This window comes from Oncorhynchus mykiss, chromosome 11 (genome assembly GCF_013265735.2).
Source record: "Oncorhynchus mykiss isolate Arlee chromosome 11, USDA_OmykA_1.1, whole genome shotgun sequence".
In the NCBI taxonomy this organism is placed as follows: domain Eukaryota; kingdom Metazoa; phylum Chordata; class Actinopteri; order Salmoniformes; family Salmonidae; genus Oncorhynchus; species Oncorhynchus mykiss.
Window position 1 is genome coordinate 24,056,389 of NC_048575.1, and position 16,112 is coordinate 24,072,500.

The 16,112-nt window shown below is 43.3% G+C and overlaps 1 protein-coding gene across 2 annotated transcripts in view; it reads left to right on the top strand.

The window, feature by feature from the left end:
- The first annotated feature begins 2,335 nt into the window (after window positions 1-2,335).
- The window catches only part of rsu1 (Ras suppressor protein 1), a 36,262-nt gene continuing 22,485 nt past the window's right edge, over window positions 2,336-16,112 (top strand). Inside the window, exons 1-6 of one of the 2 annotated variants that reach the window (XM_021620559.2) lie at window positions 2,336-2,426; window positions 3,898-4,009; window positions 4,610-4,660; window positions 11,396-11,516; window positions 14,667-14,785; window positions 15,961-16,043. In XM_021620559.2, coding sequence (XP_021476234.1) covers window positions 2,409-2,426; window positions 3,898-4,009; window positions 4,610-4,660; window positions 11,396-11,516; window positions 14,667-14,785; window positions 15,961-16,043 — 504 coding nt within the window. In that variant the 5' untranslated portion in view covers window positions 2,336-2,408. Of the gene's footprint in view, window positions 2,427-3,387; window positions 3,711-3,897; window positions 4,010-4,609; window positions 4,661-11,395; window positions 11,517-14,666; window positions 14,786-15,960; window positions 16,044-16,112 lie in introns of those variants that run through there. The other variant, XM_021620560.2, reaches the window with a different exon arrangement.

The window sequence follows — 16,112 nt, forward strand, 5'->3', positions numbered from 1 at the left end:
ACCGACAACTACTTAAATAGTACTTTAAAGTACAGCCTACTGGTTTTACTACTTGGTATTGAGATGTGTAATAAACCAATAGGGGTGTATATAGTAATTTAAGTAGTAATAAGTGATAGATTGGGACATACAGTGCCTTCGGAAGGTATTCAGACCTCTTGACTTTTTCCACATTTTGTTATGTTACAGCCTTATTCTAAAATTGATTAAATTAAACAAAAATCCTCAGTAATCTACACGCAATATCCCATAATGACAAAGCGAAAACAGTTTTTTAAAATATATATTCGCAAATGTATTAAAAACAGAAATACCTTATTTGTCATTATGGGGTTTTAAAACAATTTAATCAATTTTAGAATAAGGCTGTAACGTAACAAAATGTGGAAAAAGTCAAGGGGTCTGAATACTTTCCCAAAGGCACTGTATGAACACTGGTGAACACTACATATTTCCTCCTCAAATATATTTGTATCCACTCCCCATTCCTAAACAATTCCCCATGTTCATCAAACAAGAAATAATCTTATACAAACTTAATAGCATTTTTAGTTTTATTAAATTAATTAACATTGATTACATTTATTAAATTCCTTAATTACAACACTTTTAATCCATTTGAAGCCTTGTCTTCATTCAGCTTTGATTTAACTGTCTTCAGATGTCTTTTTTGTTGGAGCCACATTTCTCTACCACGTAACCTTTCAGAAAATAAAGACAAGAACAAGAGACAACCAATTATAACTTGTGCCATTACCAATAATCTGCTAACAGAGGCCACATAAGAGTGGCGCAGCAGTCTAAGGCACTCCATCGCAGTGCTAAAGGCGTTACTACAGACCCGGGTTCATTTCTGGCTGTGCCAGAACCGCCCGTGGCTGGAGTCCCAAAGGACAGCGCACAATTGGCCCAGCGTCGGGTTTGGCCAGTGAGGCTTTACTTGGTTTATAACCGGTTTACTCACGAGCAGCGATGATGTCATCCCGTCATCTAAAAACTTGGCAGACATTGGATGAATGGAAAATTTAATTTTATTTAATTTTAGAGCTTGATGGTTTTTGCAACTGCTCTTGAAGAAACTTTTAAAGTTCTTGAAATGTATTTGAGCTGTTCTTGCCATAAAATGGACTAGGTCTTTTACCAACCCAGCGCGCATCCAATCTTCTGTATACCACCCATACCTTGTCATTAACACAGCGCGCATCCAATCTTTCCTACCATGTCACAACACAACTGATTGGCTCAAAGGCATTAAGAAGGAAAGAAATTCCACAAATTTACGTTTTTTTTTTTGTGGTATCCAATTGTTTTTAGTAGCTACTATCTTGTCTCATCGCTACAACATGCTCGGGAGAGACGAAGGTTGAAAGTCATGCGTCCTCCACAACCCAACCAAGCCGCACTGCTTCTTAACACAGCGCACATCCAACCCGGAAGCCAGCCGCACCAATGTGTCGGAGGAAACACTGTGCACCTGGCAAACTTGGTTAGCGCGCACTGCGCCCGGCCCGCCACAGGAGTCGCTGGTGCACGATGAGACAAGGATATCCCTACCGGCCAAGCCCTCCCTAACCCGGATGACGCTAGGCCAATTGTGCGTTGCCCCACGGACCTCCCAGTCATGGCCGGTTACGACAGAGCCTGGGCGCGAACCCAGAGTCTCTGGTGGCACAGCTGGCGCTGCATTACAGCGCCCTTAACCACTGCGCCACCCGGGAGGCCTCACAAATTAACTTTTAACAAAATACATCTGTTCACTGAAATGCATTCCAGGTGACTACCTCATGAAACTGGTTGAGAGAATGCCAAGCTGTCTGCCTCCCAATAGATAATATCGTTGTCTCCCTTGTGCGCACACACAAGCACAACCTTCTTTCATCTCATGTTTTTTTCTCTCTCCTTTTTTGTATGTGAATTTAGTAAAGTTAAATATTTTACAGTGCAAACAGAGAGTGGCCCTGAATCCCAGGTTTCTCCCCGGCACACAGTGAAGGCAAAGTTCATCTGTACTGCAAGCATCTGTTGCCTCTCACCGTCCGCCAAATATAATCAGTCTATATATAGAGGCCTCTGTTTTGCTATAGAAATCACCAGCCCCAGCCTACCCTGAAGAACAAGGGCACAGAAAATGAGAGGGAAAGAGTGAAAGGAAGAAAGAGAAAGGGTGGGAAGGAGTGAGAGAGAGAAACACGACTCAGGGAGTGTTGTCGTCAACCCAACACAGCCAAGCAAGAAGAAAGTAGCACTCAGCCAGGGGAGCCCTCTAGGTTTACCTCCTCCTGTTCACGCCTGTCAGGGTGTTCTACGCTGGAGGAAGAGCAGGAGGAGGACGGGGAGGAAGCTCAGGTTGCAGTGTATTGTGTTATGGTGCCGTGTCTGAGCCAAGACACTAGGAGCCAGGCCAGAGAATGTGTCTCCCAAGCAAGGTAATGCTAGGAAGGTATTACTACTATAGTGGGCTAGGAGACAGCAGCTGCTATGGACTTTACTGACTGACACCTGCCCAGGAATTCTACTACTATTGTGTGATGTATTCTTAAATTCTGTTTATCATCATGTGAAAGAAAGAGAAAAGTTATTTGAAGGAAAGAAGCATTCTTCGTTCACCGTTATGCCCAGTTTTGGTTGTTTTCAAAAATGATTTGTTAATGAATGATTAAATTGACTATTGTTTAACCCTCGATCCAATAGATAGCCTACATATGGGTCGTCACTAGTGACCACAGCCAGAAAGTCAAGGTTAAAATCTGATTTTAAACCTAACCCTAACTTTAACCCTAACCTTAACCACACTGCTAACCTCATGCCGAACCCTGACCTTAAATTAGGACCATAGCCAATTGTTGTTTTCATACATTTTTATGACAGCGAATTTTGACTTGGTGTCTGTGGCAACTAGCGGCACTGCACAGCAATGAACATAGAATAAGTATTTATAAATTGGGAAAAACACAAATAGATTAAACAGAGTTGTTCGATATATTGTTTTATAATAACCTGTAGTTTTTATAATAATAGCAATATAATAATTCAGAAATAAAAAATAAAATAAAGGAAGTCGTATTTTATTTATTTGGTTGAGGAGTTAACAGTCCAATTAACACACACACACATATATATATATACACACACACACTGATTATAAACTGTTCATTATCACAGATTATCACAATTTAGTTGAACCCTAACCCTGTTCAAATCAGTAACATGTTGATTATTGCTTATTCAAATGTCTATGCGAGCGTTCATGTAATTTTTACAATGTAGGCTATCCGATACAGTCAATGATACGTCGGATACAGTCTACACTGTAGAAGATACTGTATAATAATTTTGCGTCGTTCGCTACATTGTTTCACTGCGGAGCATATTTATGTTGCACCATCCTTCTATCCGATTGGCTGAATAAGGACAACAGAGCATTCAGTTAGGATATAACCGTGGATCCAATTGGATATCCTTGTTAACGTTCTCTTTTTTTCTCTGGGATTGTGGAAAACGATTGGATGGAAAAGGGAACTATGCTCGTAGAATTTTTGGGAGACCTTTGGGTTGTAGGAAGTGCCCTTTTATGGCATGCAGAACATTTTACAGATCATCGCACATCAACTTCCGGTTGGGTGTGTTCAGACGCTTAGTCTAGGAAGTAAATTGGAAATATCTCTCCTTTTAACACAATAATTGTTCACGGAATTAATACCAATCGAAAGGTAACCATTTCCGACATACAATGGACGGTTTTCTAACTTATTTTACTTACGCTAGCCTATTCCATATTATCTGCAGTCAATCTAACTTTCTTGGCCATGTTCATATAAAGTAGGATATCCTGCTCATTCAACCAGGAAAAAGTAGCAACTCAACTAACTCCTTGACTTTCCCCTGGTTACGTTGTAGAAAATGTCCAAGTCTTTGAAGAAAATCGTAGAGGAGAGCCGGGAGAAGAATATACCCGAGGTCGATATGTGCGACAGGGGTGTATCAAATATGCTGGACATTCCAGGGTTATGTGAGTAGGGGCCTACCGTTGCTGTTTAATGCCATTATCTTCTCTTCAGAAAACACTTGAATATGGCTTGCTGATGAGTTGACAAGTAGAATCAGGTGGACTTGTCTGGGGGTACTCGAGGACCAGAGTTGGGAAACTGGGGATAAGCGAGGACCGGAGTTGGGAAACGTTTGTCTAGCCCTGAATTCCTATTGGTTGACTCTGGGGATTATACAGTATTAGGCCTATATCAACATCAGGCTGATGATGTAGCATATAGATAGGAAGCAAAGCAGTGCCTTTGTGATCACACTTTTGTGTGATCTGTTACTTGGTTGATGTTTGGATTTGGTCAAATTAATAATAATTATAAACGGTGTAGCCTACAAACTGCTGCATGCCTTATGCATCTGTTGGCAAAACAGTATATTTTTATTATAGGATTGGTCAGACTCTTATATAATTGAACAGGGAGTTCATTTTCGGTCACACTTTACATGACAGTGTCTATGTTACTGTATCTAATCAGGCCTGTTATTCCTGTAAGTACAGTTGTAGTAAGTAATTCCTCAGATAATGCTGGTTCATGTATGACATATCCTTTGTGTTTTTACTTTGCAGTCACGCTGTCCAACATTACCCAGCTGGTTCTGAGTCACAACAAGCTCACAAGTAAGTTCTGACTGTTTATCTGTTGTTTATTCCGCTGTGAAGCAAGCAGACTTAGACCCAATCATGTCCCTTCAGTATTCTCCACTTTGACAGACAGATGTCTCAACCAATGTTCCCTCCCATTGTTTGGGGCACTGAGCAAATTTTGGGTCTTGTGAGCGGAAACTTGAACTTTGAGAGAATTTTGTGCAACTTACAGCGCGTTTACAGTGAACACTGAAGCTGTACTCTTACAGTTTGACAGTAGCCAATAGGCTATTGTGGCTATTTGAGGACAATGTAGGCCAACCAACAAAACCAATGGAGCGACTCCCAGAACATTATCACATGGAAATAGCTTTTGATTTCTATGATATAGCCTACAGTAGCCTATATGTGGTGTTCAATGCAGGACTACATTGCATGAGACTTTTTTACATTATGAAGGGCTTGACATTAATTAATGATTGCTTACTTGGTCTGTAACACCATGGGCCAATTAGGTGACTGTAAAATGCATTGTGTTGAATGATGCAAGAAACCACTTTACAAAGTAAAATGTATTATTATTACCATACAGAGAATTAGACAATGTAGGCTACCCCTCTGCCTCTTGGTTTATTTGCATGTTCAAATCTGTCTCAAAATACAACACTGGCCCTTTAATTAAGACATAAGCTTTTTACCTGACTGGCTTTTCAAAGAGCTCTTGAAATGTAGCCTACACATTTTGTGCTCAGTGACGCGCGGCTCTGATCTGAAAAGAGCATTCACTTGTGGGTGATTGAAAGACCTCTCGCGGACTACACACGCCAATAGAATCCTTCTCCGTTGCACTCTGGCTCTGCCTACAACAAAATCACACACTCAATCTTGCAAAGTTAGATTTTTGGTTTGTTGCATTGAAAAGGGGCTGATATAATGTTGATTCGATCACAGAAAAAATACGTTGATCTGTATTGTGCAAACTAATGGGGCGAACTCAGTGAAGCTCAATCTTCTCTTGCATCTCTGTGCGGCCTGACGTTTCTTCTGTTTGCCAGTCCTGGAGGAGGTGCGCAGGTGGGCCGCATAGAGGGAACATTTGTTTCAACCCTAGTTTCTGTCCGATTTGGACATACTCTGAGTGTACAAAACATTAGGAACACCTGCTCTTTCCATGGCATAGACTGACCAGGTGAAATATTTGATCCCTTATTGATGTCACTTCTTAAATCCACCTCAATCACTGTCGATGATGGGGTGGAGACAGGTTAAAGAAAGATTTTAAACGTTGAGACAATTGAGACATGGATTGTGTATGTGTGTCATTCAGAGGGTAAATGGGCAAGACAAAATATTTAAGTGCCTTTGAACGGGGTATGGTAGTAGGTGCCAGGCGCACCGGTTAGTGTGTCAAGAACTGCAATTCTGCTGAGGTTTTTCCCTCTTAACAGTTTTCTGTGTGTATCAAGAATGGTCCACCACCAAAGGACATCCCTTGACACGACTGTAGGAAGCATTGGAGTCAACATGGGCCAGCATCCCTGTGGCACACTTTCAGCACCTTGTAGAGTCAATGCAGTGACAAATTGAGGCTGTTCTGAGGGGGAAATGCAGTGCAACTTAATATTAGAAATGAGTTCCTAATGTATTGTACACACTATACACGTAGGTCTAGGTGGACAGTTTATTAGGTACATCACCCAGTTCACAAAAATGGTTTGCTGCTACAGGCAGTGAGTCATGTGTCCGTGGCTTGCTATATAAAGCAAATGGACAGGCATCAAGGCATTCAGTTACTGTTCAATTGAATGTTAGAATGTGCAAATTTAGTGACTTTGAGCATGGTATGTTCGCCAGTGCCAGGTGCGCCGGTTCCAGTATCTCAAAAGGCCGACTTTTCATGCACGACAGTGTCTAGGGTTTACAGAGAATGGTGCGACAAACAAAAAACATTCAGTCAGTGGCCGTCCTGTGGGCGAAAACAGCTTGTTGATGAGAGGTGGAAGGAGAATGGCAAGAATCGAACCAGCTAACAGGCGGGCCACAAACGGGCAGATAACGGAGCAGAACGGCATCTCGGAACGCACACCTTGTCAGTCCTTGTCACGGATGGGCTATTACAGCAGACGACCACACCGGGTTCCACTCCTACCAGCTAACAACAAGAAGTGGCTCCAGTGGGCACGCGATCACCAACACTGGACAATTGAGGAGTGGAAAAACATTGCCTGGTCCGACGAATCATGGTTGCGTCATGCTGATGGCAGAGTCAGGATTTGGCGTAATCAGCATTAATCAAATCAAATGTATTTATATAGCCCTTCGTACATCAGCTGATATCTCAAAGTGCTGTACAGAAACCCAGCCTAAAACCCCAAACAGCAAGCAATGCAGGTGTAGAAGCACGGTGGCTAGGAAAAACTCCCTGGAAAGGCCAAAACCTAGGAAGAAACCTAGAGAGGAACCAGGCTATGTGGGGTGGCCAGTCCTCTTCTGGCTGTGCCGGGTGGAGATTATAACAGAACATGGCCAAGATGTTCAAATGTTCATAAATGACCAGCATGGTCGAATAATAATAAGGCAGAACAGTTGAAACTGGAGCAGCAGCACGGTCAGGTGGACTGGGGACAGCAAGGAGTCATCATGTCAGGTAGTCCTGGGGCATGGTCCTAGGGCTCAGGTCCTCTGAGAGAGAGAAAGAAAGAGAGAAGGAGAGAATTAGAGAACGCACACTTAGATTCACACAGGACACCGAATAGGACAGGAGAAGTACTCCAGATATAACAAACTGACCCTAGCCCCCCGACACATAAACTACTGCAGCATAAATACTGGAGGCTGAGACAGGAGGGGTCAGGAGACACTGTGGCCCCATCCGAGGACACCCCCGGACAGGGCCAAACAGGAAGGATATAACCCCACCCACTTTGCCAAAGCACAATCCCCACACCACTAGAGGGATGTCTTCAACCACCAACTTACCATCCTGAGACAAGGCTGAGGATAGCCCACAAAGATCTCCGCCATGGCACAACCCAAGGGGGGCGCCAACCCAGACAGGATGACCACATCAGTGAATCAACCCACTCAGGTGACCCACCCCTTCCAGGGACGGCATGAGACAGCCCCAGTAAGCCAGTGACTCAGCCCCTGTAATAGGGTTAGAGGCAGAGAATCCCAGTGGAAAGAGGGGAGTCCATGGCCCCATCCTGCCTAGTGTCAACGGTACAAGCTGGTGGTGTAATGGTGTGGGGAATGTTTTCCTGGCACACGTTACGTCCCTTGATACCAATTGAACAGCATTTCCATGCCCTGAAGAATTCGGGCTGTTCTGGAGGGTTTCGATCTGGTACTAGATGGGCGTACCTAATAACCTTGCCACAGTGTATATTATTGAAAGAGTTATTTTTACAAAATTACATGCATACACAGCTATGAATGGCAACGCAAGGGTGTGAAATTGTGCTTATTACCACTAGAGTGCACACTTGTGCTGTAGTACTTACCTTAAAAGGCTCACTTTCCGAGATGAGCATTGGAGACCAAGGCCTTTGTAGTCAGCTTGAACAACGAAAGTCAGTTCACTTCTCTGTGTTTTAGCTGGGGGTGTTTGACAAAGTATGCATTTACTTGAGGATTTTTATTTGGGACCTCAAAGCCTAGGGTTCATGTGTGTTATGAGTAATTTAAAGAAGAACATAATTTAAGTTGCTAATATGTTTATTACGTTATTACGCTGTTATTGCATTAATATGACATAAAACCAGGTAACATAGCAATGTAATCACAAAGAATGAGGCAGAGAATCATGTCTCTCTGTTAACGTGTGTATCATCTGTACAAGAGTCTGTAGTTAATTTTGGGACAAGCCCACTAGGGGATACACTTGAAACAAATTAACAAAAAAAAATCACAAGATCTCTCTTGGCATCTTCAGTCACTACTCCAGACACCAGCTCCAAGTTCACACCTAACTACCTGCATCATGTTGGCACATTGTTTATCTCATACTGCTGGTATCTTGAGTTTCCTGTTCTGTTCCTCACCCTAATCCCCATTTTAAGATGTCACACATTGAGATTACATCCATTATACATTTCTCTCTCCATGCTATTTATAGCGGAAGATCAGAGACTTGTTTTTGGAATAGCTAATTACCATTATCATCCATACCCATTTACCTGCAGGTGTTTCAGGTGCGACCATCTTATCCGTCTGTTGGCAATAATGTTCTTAGCTGTATTTATTTAGTTTTTACACAGCAAATCGCTGTATTGTGAATATGGAGCTGTGGTTTATGGCTTTACTCTTCGTCTTGCCGTACCTCTACTGGGTTTTTCCCCTCTCTCCCCTCCGTGGCTCTGATCTTGTCCTGCCTGCTTTAAAGCGCTCCCAGATATAAAAGATAGCGTGCCGTCTTTTTGAACTTTTCAAGGTAGTCAGATATTACAGTGACATTTGGAAAGTCTTTCATTAGAGAGGAGGAAGAGGAAGGTGACGAGAAGGGTGATCTGGGTGAGCAGGGTGCTTACTTAGCCTATGGGAGGGAGAGAGAGCAGCGTAGGAAGGGAGAGAGAGGCTTAGGGGGGGGGGGGGGGAAGAGGGGAAATGAGATGGCTGTTGCTGCTTAGCCAAAGGTTGGGACCGTTTCCCTGACACGTCTCTCCCCTATTACCATCAATCTATCTATCTGATCATTAACAACTCCCGAGTGTCACAGGGTCCCCATGCAGGCTGCACCAACCTGAACCCAGCCGCCTCCTCTCACACACACTCAAGGGGCACCCACTTAATACCACACACTTAATATTACCCACTTAATACCACACACTTAATATCATACGCACACACACTATTCTCTCTCTTACTTGCTCTCTCTCCCTCATTTATCTCCATTGAGACTAGCAATTAAACAAAATTAAGCAAAAAAGTGTTATCTGTAGTACGAAATCGTATCGTCTTCAGCATGTCTAAGAGTTTAACTTTACTCGCATGAATACAGGGCAGGTGTAGTAAATGAATAGTGTGTAAAGAGATCACTGGAGTGTTGTATTGATTGAGGCGTAGGCCTAGATCTGCGTGGCCAGGTCCAGTACTCTGTGACCCTATGTTCACTCTGCATTGATTCAGTGGACATTCACAGATCTATTGAGACTGAGCCTGAATGGAATTGATTTTGTGGTGCGGGGTAAACCACTGGGATAGATGGAGAGAAATGGACTCTAAAAGTCCAGGGATCGGAATCGAGTCACGATTTTTTCACAGCTCGGGACTCCACTCTAAATCAATCAGTGATGACATGGATTCAGACTGGACCGGTTGTGACATGGACTTGGATTCAGACTGGACCGGTTGTGACATGGACTTGGATTCAGACTGGACCAGTTGTGACATGGACTTGGATTCAGACTGGACCGGTTGTGACATAGACTTGGATTCAGACTGGACCGGTTGTGACATGGACTCGGATTCAGACTGGACCGGTTGTGACATGGACTCGGATTCAGACTGGACCGGTTGTGACATGGACTTGGATTCAGACTGGACCGGTTGTGACATGGACTTGGATTCAGACTGGACCGGTTGTGACATGGACTTGGATTCAGACTGGACCGGTTGTGACTTGGTTGACAAAGTCTCTCTCCCTGGTATACTTTTAATTCCACATGCTACTAAGCTTTAGTTACAGACTACAGAGATTACACACACACACACAAGCACTAGGGCTGGGAATTGCCAGGGACCTAACAATACAACATTGTCACGATACTTAGGTGCCGATACGATAAGTATTGCGACTCATATGATTGTCACAAGTCTATATTTACGGGAATCGATATTGTGATTTGATCTTCCAATCATATTGCTCACTATATGACTGCTGCAGAGAGTGAAGAGAGAGGATGAGAAAATTTGTTTTGATCAGTCATGGAAATAAGTGCTGAAAACAAACATATTGGCTCACTATTTAAAAAGAAGATGGAGAACAAGCTATAAGATGAACAATACAGGAGTTTTGGCGCAGGTACAGCCGACTAGTGCTAGCTAATGGTACCCAGCAGCAACAACAACAAAAAATCCAAGTATTGATAAAATATCGCTCTAAATAATATTGTGGTATGTAACTGTAACAATTATGTCTCTCATCACTGAAAAGCAATCCCCTAAAAGACTAGCCTTTGTGACATGTTGTCCCTGTGATATGGAAACGGTATGGCAGGGACACGTTCAGTCACCCTGATCTCCCCAGGGACATTCCTGTCAGGTCCACCTGTTCTGTTTGTGTACCCCGCCCCCCCCACCCCCCATCCCTTCTTAACCAACGCCTCCATTGATCAGGCCTCTAATCGGATAGAGGCATCATCTCATTATCTCCCTATCGATCTCTGTCCACCTCTCAAAAATTGACTCGTGGAGGGGAGGAAAGGATGAGGAGCGGGAGGATAAGGGTGAGAGGGGAAAATAGGGGGAGGTGTAGGAACAAAAGAAATGGCCCCATCATTAAAATGTCAAACCTCTGCCCTGATTGCCCTGGCCATAGAGCAGCTAAATGAGCCATCAAAGACATACAGGATGATAATTGGCTCGTTAAGACGCTGTACCATCAGCCTGACTATAGTGGTTCTTCAGCTGGTCGTAGTTTGACTCCATGGTTGTGTTTTAAAGTGATGAAAGAGTATGCAATGTTCAATAAGGCTGGGAGGAAGAAATACTGGTGGTCTGTATTTTTATTCCATGTTTTGTCTCTCTCTCTCTCTCTCTCTCTCTCAGCCATTCCTGCCAACGTGGCTGACTTGAAGAACCTGGAAGTTCTCAATGTGTTCAACAACCAGATAGAAGAGCTGCCCACTCAGATCAGCAGCCTGCAGAAGCTCAAACACCTCAACCTTGGGTAGGCCACCGAGTGTATTTAAAAAAAATATTTGTATTTTCTGTCTTGTGTGTGTGCGACTGTGGCTCTTCAGCTATGCCACTCCTTCATCCTCATTCCAAGCTCACAAAGCCTACGTTGTCAGACAGGTGAGAGAAAGGGGGAAACTGTTCATTTGAACACTTGTTTATTTGCGGGTCTCTCTCTTCCCCTCAGGACATGGCTGTATCTCTGCATTCAACTGAATTGCTGTTGTCAGGGCAGGGATCCTGTTATTTTCTCATCTCCGTTTGTGACACAAATCACTTCACCCCTGTAATTTACCCTTAACGCTTTACCCATCACTTCACATTCACATAGTGGAATAAACCATTATCAACCAGTATGCACACATTTATCCTAGAACAATTTAGATCACACATCTGGCTAATCAGTGTAAGAATACGAGCGTATGCCATCTCTTCATATGGTGATCAGTCGATCTATGTAATGCCATAATAAAGACTGGCAGAATTTACCAGATTGCAATAGGTTTGATTTGATTAGATTGAAGGACTATAGAAGACAGCAAGCTATGTTCCCTAACCTATACCAGTATGCCAAAGACGACGAATCCCAAACAATTTCAGTTCTCAGGTCAATTTATGCACAGCACAAAGGGACAAGGCTAAACCTAAGACTGGTGTGCGTGAGGAACGGTGTATAATTAGCTATTTGCCAAGACAACATCGAGAGGCTCAGAGACAACTTCATATCGTGTATTTCTGTCCTCTGTGAGCACTTAAAGGTGGAACACAACCTGTTTCCTACTCTCATCCTCTCGTCCAGAACTTGACATTAATGCTTTTCCTTTTGTCTGGGACAATTACAAAAATTAGTTGGACAAGAAGAATATAGATTTAAGTTGTCAAAATGGACACAAATCACAATATCAAACAATTACTCAGATCACAGGCCAATTTTGGAATAACAGTCAAATACATTTTTCATGTACATATATAAAAAGGCTACAAAGTTTAGGTGATAAGCACATTGGCTACAGCCTCATGTCCAAACCGATGCCGACATGAGGGAGGCGACGGAAAATGTAGCCAAACTTTAATGAGACTTTTAATTACACAGATATCGGCTAAACGCCAGTCACGTTTGGCCAAATAGAATGGAGGATAATTCACATTAACGTCTGTCGACGTACTGGAGGCACGGTTCATTCAGATGTAATGGTTGAGTGAAGGTTTGTGCCTGTTGCGCCCCGCACCTCACCCACCTTGAACCTGGGTGGAGGCGGGCAGCATTTCAAAACTATTCCACCGGAAACGTAATTGTTTTAAAACCTGCATGTTTTATGTCATTTTACGATGCATGTCTTGTTTCAAAGTAGCCAAATTATGAGCATAGAAATGTTGAGGGAATTGTTGTGTCTGTAGGTTTTCAAATCAACGTTATTTTATTGTCCAGCAGCCAAAGGCAATAGTCCTAGTCAGTAATCCATCACGCTAGTTGATGCATCTTTTTACATTTTCCTTTTCTTCATTTCGAATGGATATTTGTGCGTGGGTGTGCGTTTGAGAAGTGTTTTCTGCTAATTGCATTTTGGAACGTTCGCAAATAGCCTACAGCCATGTGTGCATTGTTGAGCTTTATAATATGAAGAAATAAAACTCTATCAACATTTTTTTAAGCTAAACGGTCTGATCTGTTGCATCAGCTTCTTTTTTTACATTTTATGTGCAGTGGTTGTATGAATTTTGGATCTGTCGTTCCAGAACTTTCCAGAAACTGTTTTGAACCCTAGACATATACAAAAGTAATTGGAATGTTGAAATATTTTAAAAGCTACCCAGGGTGGCCAACCATCCGCCATGAGAGCCTTAAAGGGACTGTTGTATTCAGAGGCTTGAATATGTAAAGATGCCAATCGGCTGTGTAGCCTATATTCCTGTCTGATTCTCTGGTAAAAAAAATATGTTAATGCATTTTATTTTGTAGAGTGGTTCCTTGCGTCTTAAAATGATGTCATAATAGTGTTACAGGTCTTCTTTTAAAAAATGTAAAATTTATTTTGGGACAAGTGACTTGTGCTTTTGGACAGGTAAAAAAAATCTACATGTCCTACTTGAGAGTTTTCTCTTTTCTCTTCCTATGTTCTACTCCAGTTCAGTCACAGCCCAAATGTGTGGAATTAACAGTTTGCCCGCTACAGTTTTAACCCCAAATACCTTTTGTGGGCCCCCCTGGCCACTGAAAGATGGGGGCTGGCGATAAGGGATTGGTCTCAATGTCACGCGGGATTACCAAAGTTTTTACAATCTCCTCCACCGCTCTGACATTCTGCGTCTCTTATGGATTGGCTGTCAGCTGCACCGTCTCCCAACCATAATCTAGGAAACATAAGCCTCGCAGACGTATTCAAGACCCACTGTCCCTTTCAGCGCGGTGTGTGTACTCTGTACTGTGTGTGTCTGATGTGTTTGTGTGTGTGCAGGCGCATTTGTGTGTACCTACCAACCTGATCTCATTTGTCAAAACAATCTCTGCCTCCCAACCTGTAATTGCCTTGCAAACATATCCTGGCGTCGCAGAATCAATTTGTTTTTGCTTTTCAAATCCGCCCTGAAAGCAAGGCGCTCCACTGTGTTCCCTGTGTCTTTGAGACGGCCTAGCCTCTTGTGGTGTGTGTGGATATTGATAATGTAATACCTGGAGATGTATAGACTGAGGCTTAAATGGTTGGGCTCAATCAGGACCTGATCTCCGGCTAGGCCCAGTGACACCTTGATCCTCTCCTTCTTCCTGAGCTCATTCTATAGAATCCTTAAACAGTTCTGCCACTATCTATAAGAATATGCCTAACAGAAGGACTATATGTGACCTTGCATGCAGAATGTGAGATTACACAATACAATTGAAGAATGAGTTATTTCTCCCAAGGTGAGCGCCAGCTAGTATGACAAAAGAATGACTCTGCGTTCACTGTACATTGGATTTACTGTAGAAATAATGTCACAGGCTCAGGAAACCGATGTCTTCACCATTAGACCAAGTGAAAATGTCCTCTTGTGCTGAGGGTGACACTGATTTTTCTTCAGTCGAGGACTACCTCAGGAAATGCCGTTGTAAAGCTGTGAGTTGGTTTAACTCGTTGTTTTCTAACTGTCATTATGCGTGCAGTATGAACAGGATGAGTGCTCTGCCCCGAGGCTTCGGGTCCCTGCCTGCTCTGGAGGTGCTGGACCTGACCTACAACAACCTGAACGAGAGCTCACTGCCCGGCAACTTCTTCTACCTCAGTGAGTCACTCTCTCTCACACACACACACACACACACACTGCATCGCACGCACACACGTCCACAGAAACCTGTGAAGAAACACACACGTGTACTCAAGTGCGACTGAAATATTTCTCCTGTCACCACACGCTGGGCAGACCACCATTCTTATTACTGACTCAAGCACATCATCATCATGGGCCTCATCTTTCCAATCAACTCCTCCATTCCATCCATCACCCTGTTCTGGTAATTGACGCGCTCTCTCTGATAAAAATTTAAAAACAACTGAAAAGGGGATGTCTTCAACCAAGACCTAAAGTGGGAGAGAGAGAGCTAGGAAGGAAGAGGAGAGGGAGAGATGGTCTCCCCATCTCTGACTGTTTCTCTCTCTGAGGCTGCTGTGCTAGCTCTACTAATGGCCTGTTATTTTAATACTGATGATGACATAATGAAAGCACTATTCACACAGCAATCAGCGCCATTTTAATCTTACCCCCCCCACCTCGCACACTACCTCCTCTCCTCCCCACTCCATCTATCAAAGCTGGAGGAGGCTACGATGCCCAGACACACACACACAGATCGCTACTAATTCCCTGCCCAAATTAAACAGCCACTGATTAATGAATGAGGTGCATATGATTAAAGACAATCAGAGATACAAGAAGGAGGATATGCACTTTCATTATTGCTATTAGAAGCCTTTAATGTGGCTATTTTTGGTATTTTACTTTGCTCCAAAGGATCTGCTTCCCTTAGAGTGACATACCAGGAAGTATGCCTGTCTGTCTGGATGTCTCCCCAAATCCCTGATGGAAGAATAGTGTCAGTGAATCTGAAGATTACCCTTTTGGTCTAGTCTGTCTCTCTGTTTGGGTGTGTTTCTGTGTGTGTGTGGGTGTCTCTGTGTGTGTATGTGTGAGAGAGAATGAGAGGCAGTGTGAGCTGCTGTCTTCCAGTGTGTCAGTATGTGTGTTTGTTTATATAGACCACCCCCCCCCCCCCCCCCCCCCCCCCCCGACTAGACAAGCAGCAGTAAATCTATGTTTGACCCATGTGTGTGTCAGCTGCCCAGAGCTTGCAAACGGTTATTAATCAGCCGTGACTGGTCTTATTGATCACGCTTCGGCCTGGTTAGGACTGAAAGTCCAGTGCGCACACACACACTAACCAACTCCTGTGTAAATTGCAGCTACCCTGCGTGCACTCTATCTCAGTGACAACGACTTTGAGATGCTTCCTCCAGACATCGGCAAGCTGGGCAAGCTGCAGATTGTGAGTCATTTATCTAAATATCTCCCTCTGAATATCAGTGGTCTCCTTTCTCTCCTGCTTGGTATTGCT